Source organism: Hemiscyllium ocellatum, chromosome 1 (assembly GCF_020745735.1).
Source record: "Hemiscyllium ocellatum isolate sHemOce1 chromosome 1, sHemOce1.pat.X.cur, whole genome shotgun sequence".
Taxonomy (NCBI): Eukaryota; Metazoa; Chordata; class Chondrichthyes; order Orectolobiformes; family Hemiscylliidae; genus Hemiscyllium; species Hemiscyllium ocellatum.
The window spans coordinates 40,537,275-40,553,808 of NC_083401.1; the positions used below are offsets into that span (position 1 = coordinate 40,537,275).

The 16,534-nt window shown below is 40.7% G+C and overlaps 1 protein-coding gene across 2 annotated transcripts in view; it reads right to left on the reverse strand.

Moving 5' to 3' along the window:
• Window positions 1–16,534, reverse strand: part of dym (dymeclin) — a 488,802-nt gene that overhangs the window by 290,901 nt on the left and 181,367 nt on the right. For both annotated transcript variants that reach the window (XM_060828960.1, XM_060828953.1), the window contains one exon: window positions 8,067–8,180. In XM_060828960.1, the coding sequence (XP_060684943.1) occupies window positions 8,067–8,180 (114 nt within the window). The remainder of the gene's footprint in view (window positions 1–8,066; window positions 8,181–16,534) is intronic.

A 16,534-nucleotide genomic window follows, 5' to 3' on the forward strand; every position in this document is an offset into this window, starting at 1 on the left:
CCAAGGAAGATTAGAACATTTTGGTTATCTCGGAAATGTCCACCAATTTCCCTTAGTATCCTCAAATGCATATCATCTGTTCTTGGAGAGTCATCAACTCAAATAAAAATCCTTCTAATGCCTTCTCCTTATCACATCACTCCAAGTTCAGAAGATTTTAAGAAATATAAAGGAGTTGGCAGTGGTCCATGAGTTTGCTCCCTCAATCAGTAGCTGTAGTTGCATTTGAAACAGTTTAAAGGAGATACACTTGACTGATTTCAGAGCTGAGGGGTTTGACTTATGAAGAGAGGTTGAGCAGTTTAAGCTTATATTCTATGGGATTTAAGGGAATTAACAAAGTAGATATAAAGGATACGTCCTTATTTAGGGCAATCTAGAACAAGAGTTTTAGGGTAATGGGTAGCAGATTTCTTCTCTCAAAGGATTGTGAATCTAAGAAATTCAATAGGTGGATGTTGGGATATTTGAGTAAATTTAATGGAGAAATGGATTTTTAAATTAGTAGTAGGTTGAAGTGTTATTGGAGATGGGACAGAAATGTGGAGTTGAGCCCAAGATGATATCAGCCTTATCATATGAAATGGTGGAGTAGGTTTGAGGGGCTGAATTGTCTACTCCTGCTCCTAGCTCTTATGCTTCAGTTGTGGCCTTAACTCCACTTTCTTACCTGCTCTCCACACCCTGAATTCCCTTGTCAATCAAAACGTGTCTTACTCGCCCTTGAATATTTTCAATGTTGCAGACTTTGTGGCCGTTCAGAAAATAAATACTTTATAATTTCCATCACAAACGTGAGACACTTTGTTTTGAACATGTACACTCCCCAGTTTCAATGAGATAACTAAATTCTAGTTAGTATCGCCCACATGCACTCAACCTTTCCTCAGTAGACAATCTGCATTTCAGGTGTCAGCTAAGTGAATCTTCCCTGAACTGCTTCCAATGGAAACACACACATTTCCCTAAATAAGGAAACTGAAACTATATGAATGTGCAGTTTGACCAAAGTCTCGTACAGTTGTGGTAAGCCTTTCCAACTCTTATACTCTACCTTGCTAGCAAAGGAAACATTCTACATTCCTTCTAGATTAGATGCTCCAGCTGCACACTATTTTTTTGTGATTCATGTAACATTCTGTAGTCTCTCACTATTTAAATAAGATTCTGTGCCTCTATTATTCCGCCAAATTGGACAAACTAAAATTTCCCCTCAGTCTGTAAATTTTTTACCAACTCATCTTTTGTCCGATGCAGGTTCTTCCCATCCTCCTTACAAACTTCTCCCTACAATTAGCTCCAAGCAGCCAGTTCTTTTATCCATGTCAGAAAATATATTTTGTTGAAGCACCTTTGTATGCAACACACCACTAGGTTTTAAAATTCATTCATGGCTGGGCCAGCATTTATCCTTAGGTGCCCTTGAGAAAGTGGTGGTGAGCTGCTCCTTGAACCACTGCAGTCAATTTCCTGTAGGTACAACCAGAATGTTGTGAGAATGGTTTTGACCTTAAGGAACAGTGATATATTTCCAACTTAGGGTCATGAACGTCTTGTAGAGGAATGTGTAAATGGTGATGTTTTACATATCTACTGCCCTTCACCTTCTAGATGGTAACAGTCGGTTTGGGAAGTGCTGTTTAAGAAGCCTTGGTGAATTCCTGCAGTGCACCTTAACAAAGATGTACACTACTGATACTGTATGTCTGTGGAAGGAGAAATGAATGTTTATGGATGCAGTGCTGATCAAGCAAACTGCCTTTCTTGGATAGTTTCTTCAGTGCTATTGGAGGTCATCCAGGCAAGTGGGGAATATTCCATCACATCTCTGCATCTACTCTTCAACCCCACCAAAGAATCTTGTGTTTCAATAAGGCCACCTCTTATTGTTGTAAACTGCCGTCAGTACCGCCTAACCTACTCAACCTCTCCTAATAAGAAAAACCCTTTATGCCCAAGAATAACTTCGTGAACCTGCTTTGGACTGCCTCCAATGCCAGTTTACCTTTTTGTAGATAGGAGAAATTCTTTTCCTCAATATTCTAGGTGTGGTCTAACTAGTACCTACTATAGATTTAACAAAACTTCTTGATTTTCATTCAGCATTCCTTTTCAAATGAAGGCCATGTGCCTTTCCTATTCCCTGATTAACTAGGTTCTCATTTTTTTTTGTGAGATTCATAATGCAGACCCCAAAATCCCTCTGCCCATTCTGCAGTTTTTCTCCATTTAAATAATGTTTAACTCCTTGATCCTTCCTGCCAGAATACATAATTTCACATGCTTTATGTCATCTGATTTTCTTTTCAAATAAACCATGTTGGTACTGCCTGATTGTATCATGATTTTCTAAACAACATGCTACAAGTTCCTTAATAATGATTTCTAGTATTTTAACAATGACATACGCTAGATCAAGTAGTCTATACATACATTTCCTGCTTTCTACCAGATTTCCTCTAGAAAAAGTAGTGGAACATTTGTAATTTTTCCAGTTGCTGGAATCTAAAATCTAGGGAATTTCAGAAGCTGACAGTCATTGCGTCTACTGTCTCTGCTTGCACTTCCATTGGAATACAGTCCATCAGAGGGTGACGAGGGAACTCGGCAGACTTTAGTTCCATTAGTATTCCTAGTACATTTCCCCTTGTTAAACAGGAATTTGATTGCTTTAAGTTTCACTATTGTGTTTTTGTCCCCCGCTTTTCTACCATTGTTCACATTCTTTTGTGCCTTCCACAAAGATGACAGATCTAAAATACTTCTTAAAAGAATTAAGTGGCACTTTCTTGTTGTCCATTATTAATTCTCCAGTCTGACTTTCAAGGGACCAATGTACATTGTCACCACTCTTGCTTTTTTATATACTTGTAGAAGCTGTTAATGCACTGTCATATTTCTGGCTAACTTTTGCTCATACTCCAATTTCTCCCTCTATCATTACATTTCAGTTAGCTTTTGCTGGTTCTGAAAATTTTCCAATTTGGTCTACAAATAATCCTTGATTTGATATTATCTTAAAATTTTCAGTTGGCCTCCAATGGTGCTCCCTTCTTCTAAATTTGTTCTTTATCAATGGAATGGATCTTTGCTCGCTGTTACAAAATAACTCTAAATGTCTGCCCATGTTTCTCTACTGTCTTACCTTTTAAGCTATTTTCCAGTTTACTTTAATCAACTGCCTTGGTTGTGATTGCCGTTTCTTAAGGCACTAGTTTCAAACCCAAACTTTTCATTTCCAAACTGTGCAAGAGACTGTCAATATAATGATAACTCTTACCAAAAGAAACTTTTATACTATAAAGTCATTATTAATCTTATTACATATTCCCAAGTTTAAAACACCTGGTACCCCATTGGTTGCAAAATGCATGATTCTTAAAAACGGTCCCAAGCAGACTCTACAAATGCATCCTCCAGGCTATCTTGACATAATGATTCACCTAATTTGTATAAAGATGATAATCTCCTATATTTATTTTAATGCCTTTTTTCTTGATTTACATTCTATCTGACAATGTTACTGTGAAGAGGCCTATAAAGTGGGCGGCACGGTGGCACAGTGGTTAGCACTGCTGCCTCACAGCGCCAGAGACCCGGATTCAATTCCCGCCTCAGGCGACTGACTGTGTGGAGTTTGCACGTTCTCCCAGTGTCTGCGTGGGTTTCCTCCAGGTGCTCCGGTTTCCTCCCACAGTCCAAAGATGTGCGGGTCAGGTGAATTGGCCACGCTAAATTGCCCACAGTGTTAGGTAAGGGGTAAACGTAGGGGTATGGGTGGGTTGCGCTTCACAGGTCGGTGTGGACTTGTTGGGCCGAAGGGCCTGTTTCCACATTGTAAGTAATCTAAAAAAGTACTTTCACCAGAGACTACTTCTTTTTATTTCTTACTTCCACCCAATCTATTTGAATCAAGATTATTTCTCACTACACAATGTGGGAGCAGAATTAAACCATTCAGTACTGATCTCACCCTTAATTAAGAGTTACTCTGCTTCCTTAACTTTTCTTCATTCTTCTGTAATAACATTGAATTTAAAACTCAGGTCCCAACTATAATTAGAGAATCATCTCTTTAATGACTAACATATATACATTTATTTCTGTGTTATCAATTTATTCATCTTATTATAAATCCTTATTCATTCAGATCAAAAGCCCTTAATTCTGTAATTCTACCTTTCGTTTTACTCTGACCTTATTTGCACTCTTACATTTCCACACTTTGGCTCCTCCTGACACACTATGGCTAACATTATCTGTATTATTACACTGCTCTAATGCCTGCCATTTCTCTAACTTTCCAAATCCTCCATCATGTGAATCCACCCCCAATTATACAGTTTGAAGTCCTCTCTAACCATACTTATTCACCAGGACACAGGTCCTTGTTCCTTTCGGATGAAGGCCATTCTGACAATATAGCTTCCTCTTTCTCCAATACTGTTAACCGTGTCCTGTAAATTGAAACTTAACTTTTCCCACAACAACCTTTGAGCCACACATTCAACTCCCTGATCTTATTTGTCCTTTGTTGTTTTATTCATGGTTCAGATAATAAACTAGAGATCGTTACATTTGTGTTTTTTCTTTTCTCAATTCAATTCTAGCTGCTTTACTCTCTCAGCAGAATTTCTTTGAGTCATACCTTTGTCACGGGCAGCCACATGGAGCACAATAGCTGAATGCTTCCTCTCCCTCTCTGCCATTTTAATTTGTTTGTAATTAACCACATAGGTTTCAACTTAGAATATGTGATGAAGCTACTCTTTTAACAAGGTTATGTTGTTCTTGGCTTTTTTTCCCAAGAGGGGTTGTAAAGTCAGTGGTGCCGAAATGACTAACAGATACTGTCTAAGTCAACAAACAGAATAGACCTTTATGTTTTTTTTAAAACCCACTGTACAATGAAAGGGGAATGATCAGATCTCCCAACTCAGGTTTTCTTTCTAGTTTGGTTCTGTTTTAGCAGGCAGCCAGAAGCTATAGAAGCAGAGAAGCAGCTACAGTGAAAAAGAAGTGCTACAGAGGTCTTGCTTCTATCTAAACTCTCTCCTGCCTACAAGAACTTGTGTTTTAATTTACCATTCGCTAAGGGGTATGTTTATGGAATATTGCAGGGATTGGAACGGCTCCTTCGTTAAATTGGGATCGAGTTGGTTAGATTTTCAAATAAGACTCGAAAAGTGTGGCCTTCCTTCATCAAGAAGGGCTTATGCCCAAAACGTTGACTCTCCAGCTCCTCGGATGCTGCCTGACATGCTGTACTTTTCCAGCACCACAATTTTTGACTCTGATCTCCGGCATTTACTCCTCACGTTTTCCTGGGTTTTCAAATAAGTTATAGAGGCATGGAGATGTACAGCACACCGACTAGGTATCCCAAGCCAATCTAGGTCCACCTGCCAGGACCCGGCCCATATCCCTCTAAACCCTTCCTATTCATATACCCATCCACATGCCTCTTAAATGTTGCAATTGCACTAGCCTCCACCACTTCCTCTGGCAGCTCATTCCATACACGTACTACCCGCTGCGTGAAAAAGCTGCCCCTTAGGTCTCTTTCCTCTCTCACCCTAAACCTATGCCCTCTAGTTCTGCACTCCCCGACCCCAGGGAAAAGACTTTCTCTATTCATCCTATCCATGCCCCTCATGATTTTATAAACCTCTAAAAGGTCATTCCTCAGCCTCCAATGCTCCAGGGAAAACAGCCCCAGCCTATGGAGTCTCTTCCTATAGCTCAAATCCTCCAAACCCTGGCAACATCCTTGTAAATCTTTTCTGAACCCTTTCAAGTTTCACAACATCCTTCCGTTACAACGGAGACCAAAATTGCACGCAATATTCCAACAGTGGCCTCACCAATGTCCTGTACAGCTGCAACATGATCTCCCAACTCCTGTACTCAATACTCTGACCAATAAAGGAAAGCATACAAAATGCCTTCTTCACTATCCTATCTACCTGCAACTCCACTTTCAAGGAGCTATGAACCTGCACTCCAAGGTCTCTTTGTTCAGCAACACTCCCTAAGACCTTACCATTAAGTGTATAAGTCCTGCTAAGATTTGCTTTTCCAAAATGCAGCACCCCACATTTATCTAAAATGAACTCCATCTGCCACTTCTCAGCCCATTGGGCCCATCTGATCAAGATCCTGTTGTAATCTGAGATAACCTGTCCACTACACCTCCAACTTTGGTGTCATCAGCAAACTTATCAACTATACCTCTTATGTTCACATCCAAATCATTTACATAAATGCTGAAAAGTAGCAGACCCAGCACTGATCCTTATGGCACTCCACTGGTCACAGGCCTCCAGTTTGAAAAACAATCCACCACCACCACCAGTTCTGTATCCAAATGGCGAGTTCTCCCTGTATTCCATGAAATCTAATCATGCTCACCAGTCTCCCATAGGGAACCTTGTCAAATGCCTTACTGAAGTCCAAAGTGATTACACATCTACCGTTCTGCCCTCATCAATCCTCTTTGTTATTCTAAATTCTGTTTTCTTTTGTCCATGTTTCAACCATAGTGTGTAAATAAATTCTGTTTTGCTTAAAACATAATGGTTTGACCAGCTGCATCTCTCCTGGAATATCCACTATACAAATGCCTTAAAAAAAGATAGGGTCTGGGCTACCTTCTTAAAATGCTTTGAGAGCGTCTGGCATGGTTCATAATGGATATCATTCAATAATTATCCAAAGCTATATTGCAGAGTTTCTCCCCAATCCCAGCGTCGAGGGAGAAAATCTAAAACTCATCAATTACCTACTTGCACACATAATTAATGCCTCTCGGCTCAAAGTCTTAGATCTTGCTACCTCCAGTAGCATCCTCACTACTCCACTCAGTAGCTTGGACGACTCTACTTTTGCAAAAGGCCAGAACACAGTCAATCCTTTCTCCTTGCTGTACCAAATTCCAAGATTTAAATACTATATCTCGCTGCACTCAATCCCCAGATTGCACGTTGGTTGCTGTCTTGTGACATGTCTTGCACGATCTTCTCTTCAGGAGGTGAGTTGCTCAGTTACAATTTTGTCTGCTAATACTGTATTCTAAATCCAGTGTTCTTGGGGCAGATCAGTTCTCACACCATTGAAATTGACCCTCTATTAATTAAACGTTTGCTGTAATGCTGCCTTTACTGCAGTACTATATTATTCTCCACAACATTTCTGAGTCACAATTGATAAGTGGTACAAGTGACACACACCTCCTTTGTGTGATTGAAATACAGATCTGCTATTTCTTACAGACATAAACTCACCTCTGCTTTGCTACCACTGGAGACATATAAAACCAAAATAAAGTATTGTATAAGTATGCATCCAACATCTGGCAAGCAATCAAATAAATTTTTGATTGCCATCGTGTAATTTCTATCAGAATGAGTGAATGACAAATGGTAAAACTGGACTGTGATGACCCATGTGGTAGAGGCAGGTTTAACTGAGGCATGCAAGAGAGGAGTGATTATTATCTTAAAAGCAAAAATATACAGTGTTCCAGGGGAACGATGAGGGGATGGCCCTCTGAATTGCACAGTGAGATGGCACAGACTCAAATGGACAGAATGGCAGCCTTCTGTACTGTAACAACGCTGTAATTCTGAGAATCGTGAATGAAACATATCAAATATGCATTGCTATTGAATATATATCAATATTGTTCACACTTAAATAATTAGGATGAGATCACTTGGATGAGATAGCAGAAAACTGCCTTAGTTTGAGCCATACCTTAACACAGGTCACTGATTTGACCAAAGGAATATAAAGGCTAAAGAAAAGCGTGAAACAAATTTTAATTTCATGTTTCAAATACATTACTTCAATTTCTACTGCACTTACAAGTAACAGTATAATATTTGACAATCAGATTAATCATCATACATTTTAGTTTAATCTGCATAACTTGTTAAATCAAAGTCTCAATACAATTTAATCAACAGGAATTTTAATATTCCATAGTCTCTACATTATAGATGAGAAGAGCTATGGAAGAAATGAGTGGGATTGGGGATTAAAATCACAAATTAAAAAGCCCTCACCCTGGTTCTGGTCATATTGTACTGCACGGTTCGTATCACCACAAGAACTAGAAGACTTCCTAATGAGATTTCTGTCAGGACACGCTCAGCATACCAAGTAATATTCTTTAGTACCTATGGAGAGAAGAGAGTTGGAAACATTTTTTTTTACAATTAGGGTATATCGCAGGCAAAGATATTCAAACTTTAGTAGCCAGTGTAAACAATAATTTCAAAGGAAAAAATGTATTATATTAAAAAACACTTTAATCATAGTATCAAAGTTACAACCCTCCAAACTGATTTTGTTTTTCAAATTAACGTACAACCTGAGAGATATCTCAGGCATGACACCAAATAATGCAATGAAACCAAAATAAAACTGCAGAATGTAGTATACTATCCTCGTACACATCAGTGAATTCCAGTTGAAATAAACATGGTAAGTGCAGTGCTACAGGTGACAATATGAAGAACTGTAGAGTGTAAATCCATATGGGTAAGTGTTTGGTCCCATTTCCAATCTATATTATTAACTTGAATACTGAAATCCAGCACAGGTTTGCCATTTTAGTTGAAAACATTATAATGTGGATAATGGTAGAGGTTCATCATTCAGTTCATCTTGATGATGCTGTGCTCCAAAATCTCTCATATTTATCTATTGCATAACCATTTTTGGAATCAGGATGTACAGTAGTTGGCATTAAATTCAAAACTTTTTCAAGTCATTTATATAAAGAGATAGATCGATCCCTACAGTGTGGAAACAGGCCCTTCACCCCAACAAGTCCATACGACCCTCCGAAGAGTATCCCACCGAAACCCATTCCCCAACCCTATTGCTCTACTGATGCATCTAACCTACACAACCCTGATCACTATGGGGCAATTCAGCATGGCCAATCCACCTAACCTGCACATCTCTGGATTGTGGGAGGAAACTGGAGCACCCAGGGGAAACCCACACAGACAAGGGGAGAATGTGCAAACTCCAGACAATCGCCCAAAGCTAGAATCGAACCCGGGTCCCTGGTGCTGTGGAATTCAGGTACATGGTTCTCTGAAAGTGAAGTCACAAGTTGACAGGGCAGCGAAGGCCGCTTTTGACACACTGGCCTTCGTCCATCAGGACATTAAGTACAGAAGTTGGGAAGTTATGTTGCAGTCGTACAGGATGTTGGTGAGGCCGCACGGAGTATTGTGTTCAGTTTTGGTATCTTGCCATAGGGTGGATGTTATTAAACTGGAAAGAGTAGAAAAGAAATTTACAAGAATGTTGCCAGAACTCAATGGTCTGAGTTATAGAGAGAAGTTGGACAAACTAGGACTTTTTCTTTAGAGCGGAGGAGACTGAGGTGGTACCTTAAAGACTTTTATAAGATGAGAGTCATGGATAGGATGAACGCACTCTTTTTCCCAAGGGTGGGGAATCGAGGACTAGGGGACATCAGTTTAAGGTTAGAGGGCGAAGAATAAAAGGGAACCTGAGGGGGCACCTTTTTACACAAAGGGTGGTACACCTATGGAATGAGCTGCCAGCAGAAGTGGTTGAGGCAGGTACATTAACAACATTTAAAAGTCATTTGGACAAATACATGGATAGGAAAGGTTGAGAAGTATACGGGCCAAGTGCAGGGAAATGGGATTAGTGTGGATGGACATTTTGGTCTGCACAGACTAGTTTGGGCCAAAGGACTTATCTCCATGCTGTAAGACTCCATAACTTTGAGGTTATCTAATAATCTTTGTTGTCAAGATTGATGAAGTTGATGTGCTGAAATTCTGGCAAACATTAAGATTGATAAATCTCCAGGCCCATACCAGATTTATCCCAGGTTGCTCCAGGAAGCAAGAAAGGAGGTTGCTAAGCCATTGGCGAAGATCTTTACTTCCTCACTCTCCACGGGAGTCGTACCAGAGGACTGGAGGGAGGCAAATGTTGTTGTTCTTTTCAAGGAGGAGAATAGGGAAATACAGACCCGTCAGTCTTACGTCTGTGGTCACCAAGGTTTTGGAAGGTATTCTGAGGATAGGATTTATAACAATTTGGAAAAGCATAGAGTGATGGAAGGCAGTTAGCATGGCTTTGAGGGGGGCAGGTCATGCCTCGCAAATCTTATGGGTTTAAGGTGGTGACGAGACAGGTTGATGAAGGTTGAGCAGTACATGTGGTGTATGTGGACTTCAGTAAGACATTTAATAAGGTTCCCCATGGCAGGGTCATTCATAAGGCCAGGAAGTATGGGATACAGGGAGATTTGGCTATCTGGATTCAGAATTGGTCGGCTGACAGAAGGCACAGAGTGGTTGTAGGTGGAAAGTATCCTGCCTGGAGGTCAGTGGTAAGTGGTGTCCCGCAGGACGCTTTTCTTGGGCCTCTGCTCTTTGTAGTTTTTATAAATGACTTGGATGAGGAAGTTGAGGGCGTGTTAGTAAATTTGCCGATGACACAAAAGTTGGAGGTGCTGTCGAGAATATCAAGGGCTATTGCAGACTGCAGCTTGACAGACAGGATGCAGAGCTGGACTGAGTAGTGGTAGATGGAGTTAAATCTGGATAAATGCAAAGTGATGCATTTTGGAAGGTCGAACTTGAATGCTGAATACAGGATTAAAGACAGGATACTTGGCGGTATGGAGGATCTTGGTGTCCAAGTGCAGAGATCCTTCAAAGTTGCCACCCAAGTGGATAGGGTTGTTAAGAAAGCATATGGTGTTTTGGCTTTCATTGACAGAGGGATCGGGTTTATGAGCTGCAAGGTTTTGCTGCAGCTCTACAAGACCCTGGTGAGACCACACTTGGAATACTATGTCCAGTTCTGGTCACCCTGCTATAGGAAAGATACAAAGGCTTTGGAGAGGGTGCAAAGAAGGTTTACCAGAATGCTGCCTGGACTGCAGGGCTTGTCTTACCAAGAGAGGGTGACTAAGCTCAGACTCTCTGGAGAGGAGAGGGAGAGAGGTGGCCTGATTGAGATATACAAGATAATGAGAGGCATGGATAGAGTCAATAGCCAGAGACTTTTCCCAAGGGCAGGATTGACTGGCATGAGGGGACACAGTTTTAAGATATTAGGAGGAAGGTATAGAGGAAATGCCAGAGGTAGGTTCTTTACGCAGAGACTTCAGATTAGATTACTTAGTGTGGAAATAGGCCCTTCGGCCCAACAAGTTCACACCGACCCTCTGAAGAGCAACCCACCCAGACCCACTCCCCTACATTTACCCCTTCACCTAACAGTACGGGAAATTTAGCATGGCCAAATCACCTAACCTGCACACTTCTGGACTGTAGGAGGAAACCGGAGCATCCAGAGGAAACCCACGCAGACACTGGGAGAATTTGCAAACTCTATACAGACAGTTGCCTGAGGAGGGAATTAAACCCAGGTCTCTGGGGCTGTGAGACAGCAGTGCTAACTACTGTGCCACCAGAATGCGTTGCCAGCGGTGGTGATGGAAGCAGAGTCATTAGGGACATTTAAGTGACTGCTGGACATGCACATGGATAGTAGTGAATTGAGGGGTGCGAAGATTAGATAATTTATTTTAGATTAGGAATAATCCTTGGCACAACATCATGGGCCGAAGGGCCCGTTCTGTGCAGTACTCTTCTATGTTCTGTGAGATATTTTATTAAATGTTTTATGTTTCCCACCAATCTGAATTATCCCTGATCAATGGAGGAAGGTCAAGTAGGAGCTTATTCTTCTAAATCTACATTGACTAGGTTATTAAAATGCAGATAATCCTCAAATTTACATCTGAAACTCAACCACATTATTGTACTCAAAGAAAAAAAAGAATATTTTGTCATCGTTTTTGAATTTGGACACATTAGCCTATGCATAATGTAACAGTACCTTCCCAGTCTTAACAGACACCAACGTAATGATGGGCATAGTAGTTTGAGAAAATGAACATTTTGACAGAGCCTGCAGTTGTATTCTCCAACAGGTAGACAAAAAACTGACATTTGGTTCTCAGTCAACTGAGCTAATCATAACTGTAGTTATGAAGGTGTAGGCGTATACTGTACCTTTAGAGAGTGTGAAAGCTGGCAAGGACTTAACAAGCACAGAATTTGCTGAAAAAAATTTAAAATGTAACATTTGGCTGTGAAACAAATAGCTGAGATGTTTCTATGAGATGTATGCAACAATCCGGTTTCCTCCCACAATCCAAAAATGTGCAAGTTAGGTGAATTGGTCATGCTAAATTGCCCGTAGTGTTAGGTGAAGGGGTAAATGTAGGGGAATGGGTCTGGGTGGGTTGCTTTTGCGGGTCGGTGTGGACTCGTTGGGCTGAAGGGCCTGTTTCCACCCTGTAAGTAATCTAATCTACTTCAAATTCTAATTTGGCCAATCAGTTTAAGTTATGCACCAAGATACGTAAATCCAATCAAATTTGAATTGCACTGTTTTGATGACATCAAACCAATGAGATGATCTGATGTTCTGGGATATAAAAATCAGGCATTTTGAACAGTTAGCCAGAGCAGCAAAGAACACCAAATACAGGCTGACCACAGAATCGCTCTCTGAAAGGTATCTGTTCAAATGAAAGACGTGCAGAAGACCGAAGATCCAGAGAAAGACACAGAGGAGAATCGACACAGCTGACTGGTTTTGAAATTTGAATTTATTGTAAAACTTAATCTGGGGGGTTAATCAGATCATTATAGTGTTGTAGAGTGGGAAGTAGATAAATTGATCAGACAAAGAAGGTCTACAATGTAGATAGTTGTTTAATCTCATTTTTTCTTGGGAATTGAAGAATAATTTGTTAATTTGTCTTTAAATATTGGGATATGGTAGTTCTTTGTCACTCATACTTTTACAGATTACGAAGTGAGGTGAGCTTGTATGTCTGATTTAAATTAGCATAAGGGTTTACCCAGTGCTGTAATACTGTTGATGCCTAGAATTGCTTATTTAAATTACTATAACACTGACCAACTCATGCAGACAAATATATCATGTATGAGGTTCTGTAAAACCATATATTAAACCAAAATTAAATCAATTACAGAAGTTATTTTCTCTTCTGTATCATAGCTTCTACCTACTAATTAGTTCCGCCCTTCCTTCCTTCCTTTCCTCCTGAGAAAGCACACACTTACATTAGACCAGACTTTTTCCATGATATCAATCCCGATTCCTGGATAGCTATTCTTCACATGGACCTGGGTAACATGTCTTGTTCTTAAAACCAAACACTATCCTTCCACATTGGCAAGCACATCACAAATATGATTAATATAAATAACTAGACAGTTGTTAGCAATTTTTTTTTAAAAAAGCATAGAGCTACATCTCAGTGTCAGTGGATGAGAAACTTTACATTCATGACAAATAATCAGGCATCAATGTCATGTCAGGCATTTGTTGCCCATTGTTAATTGCTCTTCAGAGGAAGATTAGATTAGATTAGACTTACAGTGTGGAAACAGGCCCTTCGGCCCAACAAGTCCACACCGACCCGCCGAAGCGAAACCCACCCATACCCCTACATTACCCCTTACCTAACACTACGGGCAATTTAGCATGGCCAATTCACCTGACCCGCACATCTTTGGACTGTGGGAGGAAACCGGAGCACCCGGAGGAAACCCACGCAGACACGGGGAGAACGTGCAAACTCCACACAGTCAGTCGCCTGAGTCGGGAATTGAACCCGGGTCTTCAGGCGCTGTGAGGCAGCAGTGCTAACCACTGTGCCACCGTGCCGCCAGTTTCATGCTGTGTGGCAAGGATACTGATACTGGGTTATTAGGGGAAGTGGTCCTGGATTTTGATCCAATGATGATGAAATAAAGGAATTTTACTTCAAAATCAAGGGTGTAGTACTTGTTGGACAAGCTTCAGGTATTGCTGATTCCATGTGCATCCTGACCTTTTTCTCAAGACAGTTGAGACTTCAAGTCATTGTTGAAGAAACCTTGGTGAGCTACTGTAGACACTGGACTAACAGTACAGAAATTGATTGTTGAATTTGATGACTGGTGTGTCAGGCCAGCAGATTACTGAACCTTTGATGGTATTGTTAGAGTTGCAGTCATTGAGGCAAGTGAAAAATATTCCATCACACACATGGCTTGTGCCTTTTAGATGGTGGGCAGCTTTGGGGAGTCAGGAGATGAATCACTTGCTGCACTCAGTCTCTCAAATGCTCTTGTCACCACATCACTTATGCATCTTGCCAATTACATTTCAGATTAATGGGGATCCTGGTAATGTTCATATAATACAACTGAATACCAAGGGAAGGTGGTTAGATTCTCCAATGACAATAGCAATTATTTGTATGAGGTAAAGGAAACTCGGTTCTTATCAGCCCAAGCCTTAATCTAGTCTCTGTCTTCGTGTACACAGACACTGAATGATTCATTCTTGAAATTGTGGTGAATGCATCAGATCATCATGAAATCATCAGCAGTCACCAACTCCTATGACAGGGGCAATCTTATTGCTGATCCTATGAAGTTGAAGACACTTGGACCAGTGACACTGCTTCAGGATCTTCACTTCTTAATCTGTTCAGATATGGGCATCACTGACCAGGCCAATATTCATTGCAAATCCCTAAATGCCTTGGAAAATGTGGTGGCAAGGTGCTTCCTTGACCTACAGTACTGTTAGGAACAAAGTTCCAGCATTTTGACCCAGCATCAGTAAAGGAATTGCAATATAGTTCCAGGTCAAGATGGTAAGTGGCTTGGAGGGGTACTAGTAGGTGGTGACGTTCCCTTGCACCTCTGGACAGGAGAGGTCACAGGTTTGGGAGATGCTGTTGGAGGAGCCTTTGTGACTTATTACAGTACAACTTGTGGATGATACACACTATTTTGATGGTGAAAGTAAAAGCAAAATACTGTGCACATTAGGAAGCTAAATTAAAAACAAACAAAAAAATGATAGAGAAACTAAGAAGCATCTGAGAAATGGAATTAGCATTTTGAGTCTGATATGGCTGAAGAAGAATCATCTTAGACTGAAAGCATTAACTTTGTCAGCATGACGTGCAAGGGATAAGCAGAGATAAACAATTCCACAGTCAATGATCAGATCTAATCTCTGCAGTCCTGCTACATCGTCATGAATGATGGACATTTAAACAATTCACTGGAGGAAGAGACTCGACAAACATCCCCGAGCGCAATACTAGGAAGCCAGCATCAGTGCAAAATACAAGGCTGAAATATTTGCATGGAATATGGTTATGGCTATTGGAAGTTAGTCATCTCAGCTCCAGGAAATCTCTGTATGAGTTCCTCAAGGCTTAATCATCTTCAGCTATTTTATCAATCACGTTCTCTCTGTCACAAGGACAAACTGGGGATAGTTGCCGATGATTGCACAATGTTCAGCACCATTCGCTACTAGTCAGTTACTGAAACAGTCCATGTCTAAATGCAGCAAGACCTGAACGATCGTCAGGCTTGGGTTGACAAATGGCAACAAACTGCACCACAGAAATGCCTCGCAATAACCATCGAAAACCATTGTCCATTCACGTGCAATAATGTTAACAATACTGAATCCCGGACAATTAATATCCTGGGTTTACCATGGACCAGAAATTGAACTAGGCTAGCCATATAAATACAGTGCCTGCAAGAGCAGGTCAGAGTCTAAGAATCCTTTATGCAGATCTTTCACGGGATAAGGGCAGCACTCTCCAGGCCAGCATTTACTATCCCTAATTACCCCTCAGATGCTGCCTGAACTGCTGTGCTCTTCCAGCACCACTAATCCAGAATCTGGTTTCCAGCATCTGCAGTCATTGGTACATCACATAGGTAAAAACAATGTACGTGCTGCCCTTGTCATTCTACATAGGCGTAGTTATGGGTTTGGATGATACTGTAAAATTTCTGCAGTTCATTTTTTAAAATGCTACACACTGTTTTTACTGAGCATCGGTGATGGAGGGAATGGATGTTTGTGGAGGCTCCATTGTCCTGGATGATGTCAAGCTTCTTGAATGTTAGTGTTACATTCATCCAGGTAAGTGAGGAGTATTCATCACATTCTTGACCTATACCTTGCAGATGGTGAACAAGCTCTGAGGAGTAATGAGACAAGATAGTGTATTCAGAAGGCCATGGCTTACTGCTATTATCGCTCGACCATTAATCCAGAGAGCCAGGTAATGTTCTGGTAACGTGTTCAAATCCCACCCCAGAGACGGTGGGATTTGAATTCAATAAAAATCTAAAATTAAAGAGTCTAATTATGAGCGTGAATCCATTGTGATTGTCAGGAAAAACCCACTGGGTTCATGAATGTCCTTTAAGGAAAGAAACTGCAGTCCTTATCTGGTCTGGCCGATGTGCGTCTCCAGACCCACAACAACGTGACTGACTCCTTAATTGCCCTCAGGGCAATTAACAATGGATAAATGCTGACCTAGGTAGTAATGCCCTCATCCCATGAAAGATTTAAATAAAGGATTCTTAGAATCTTGGAATTTTTTCCCTAAGGA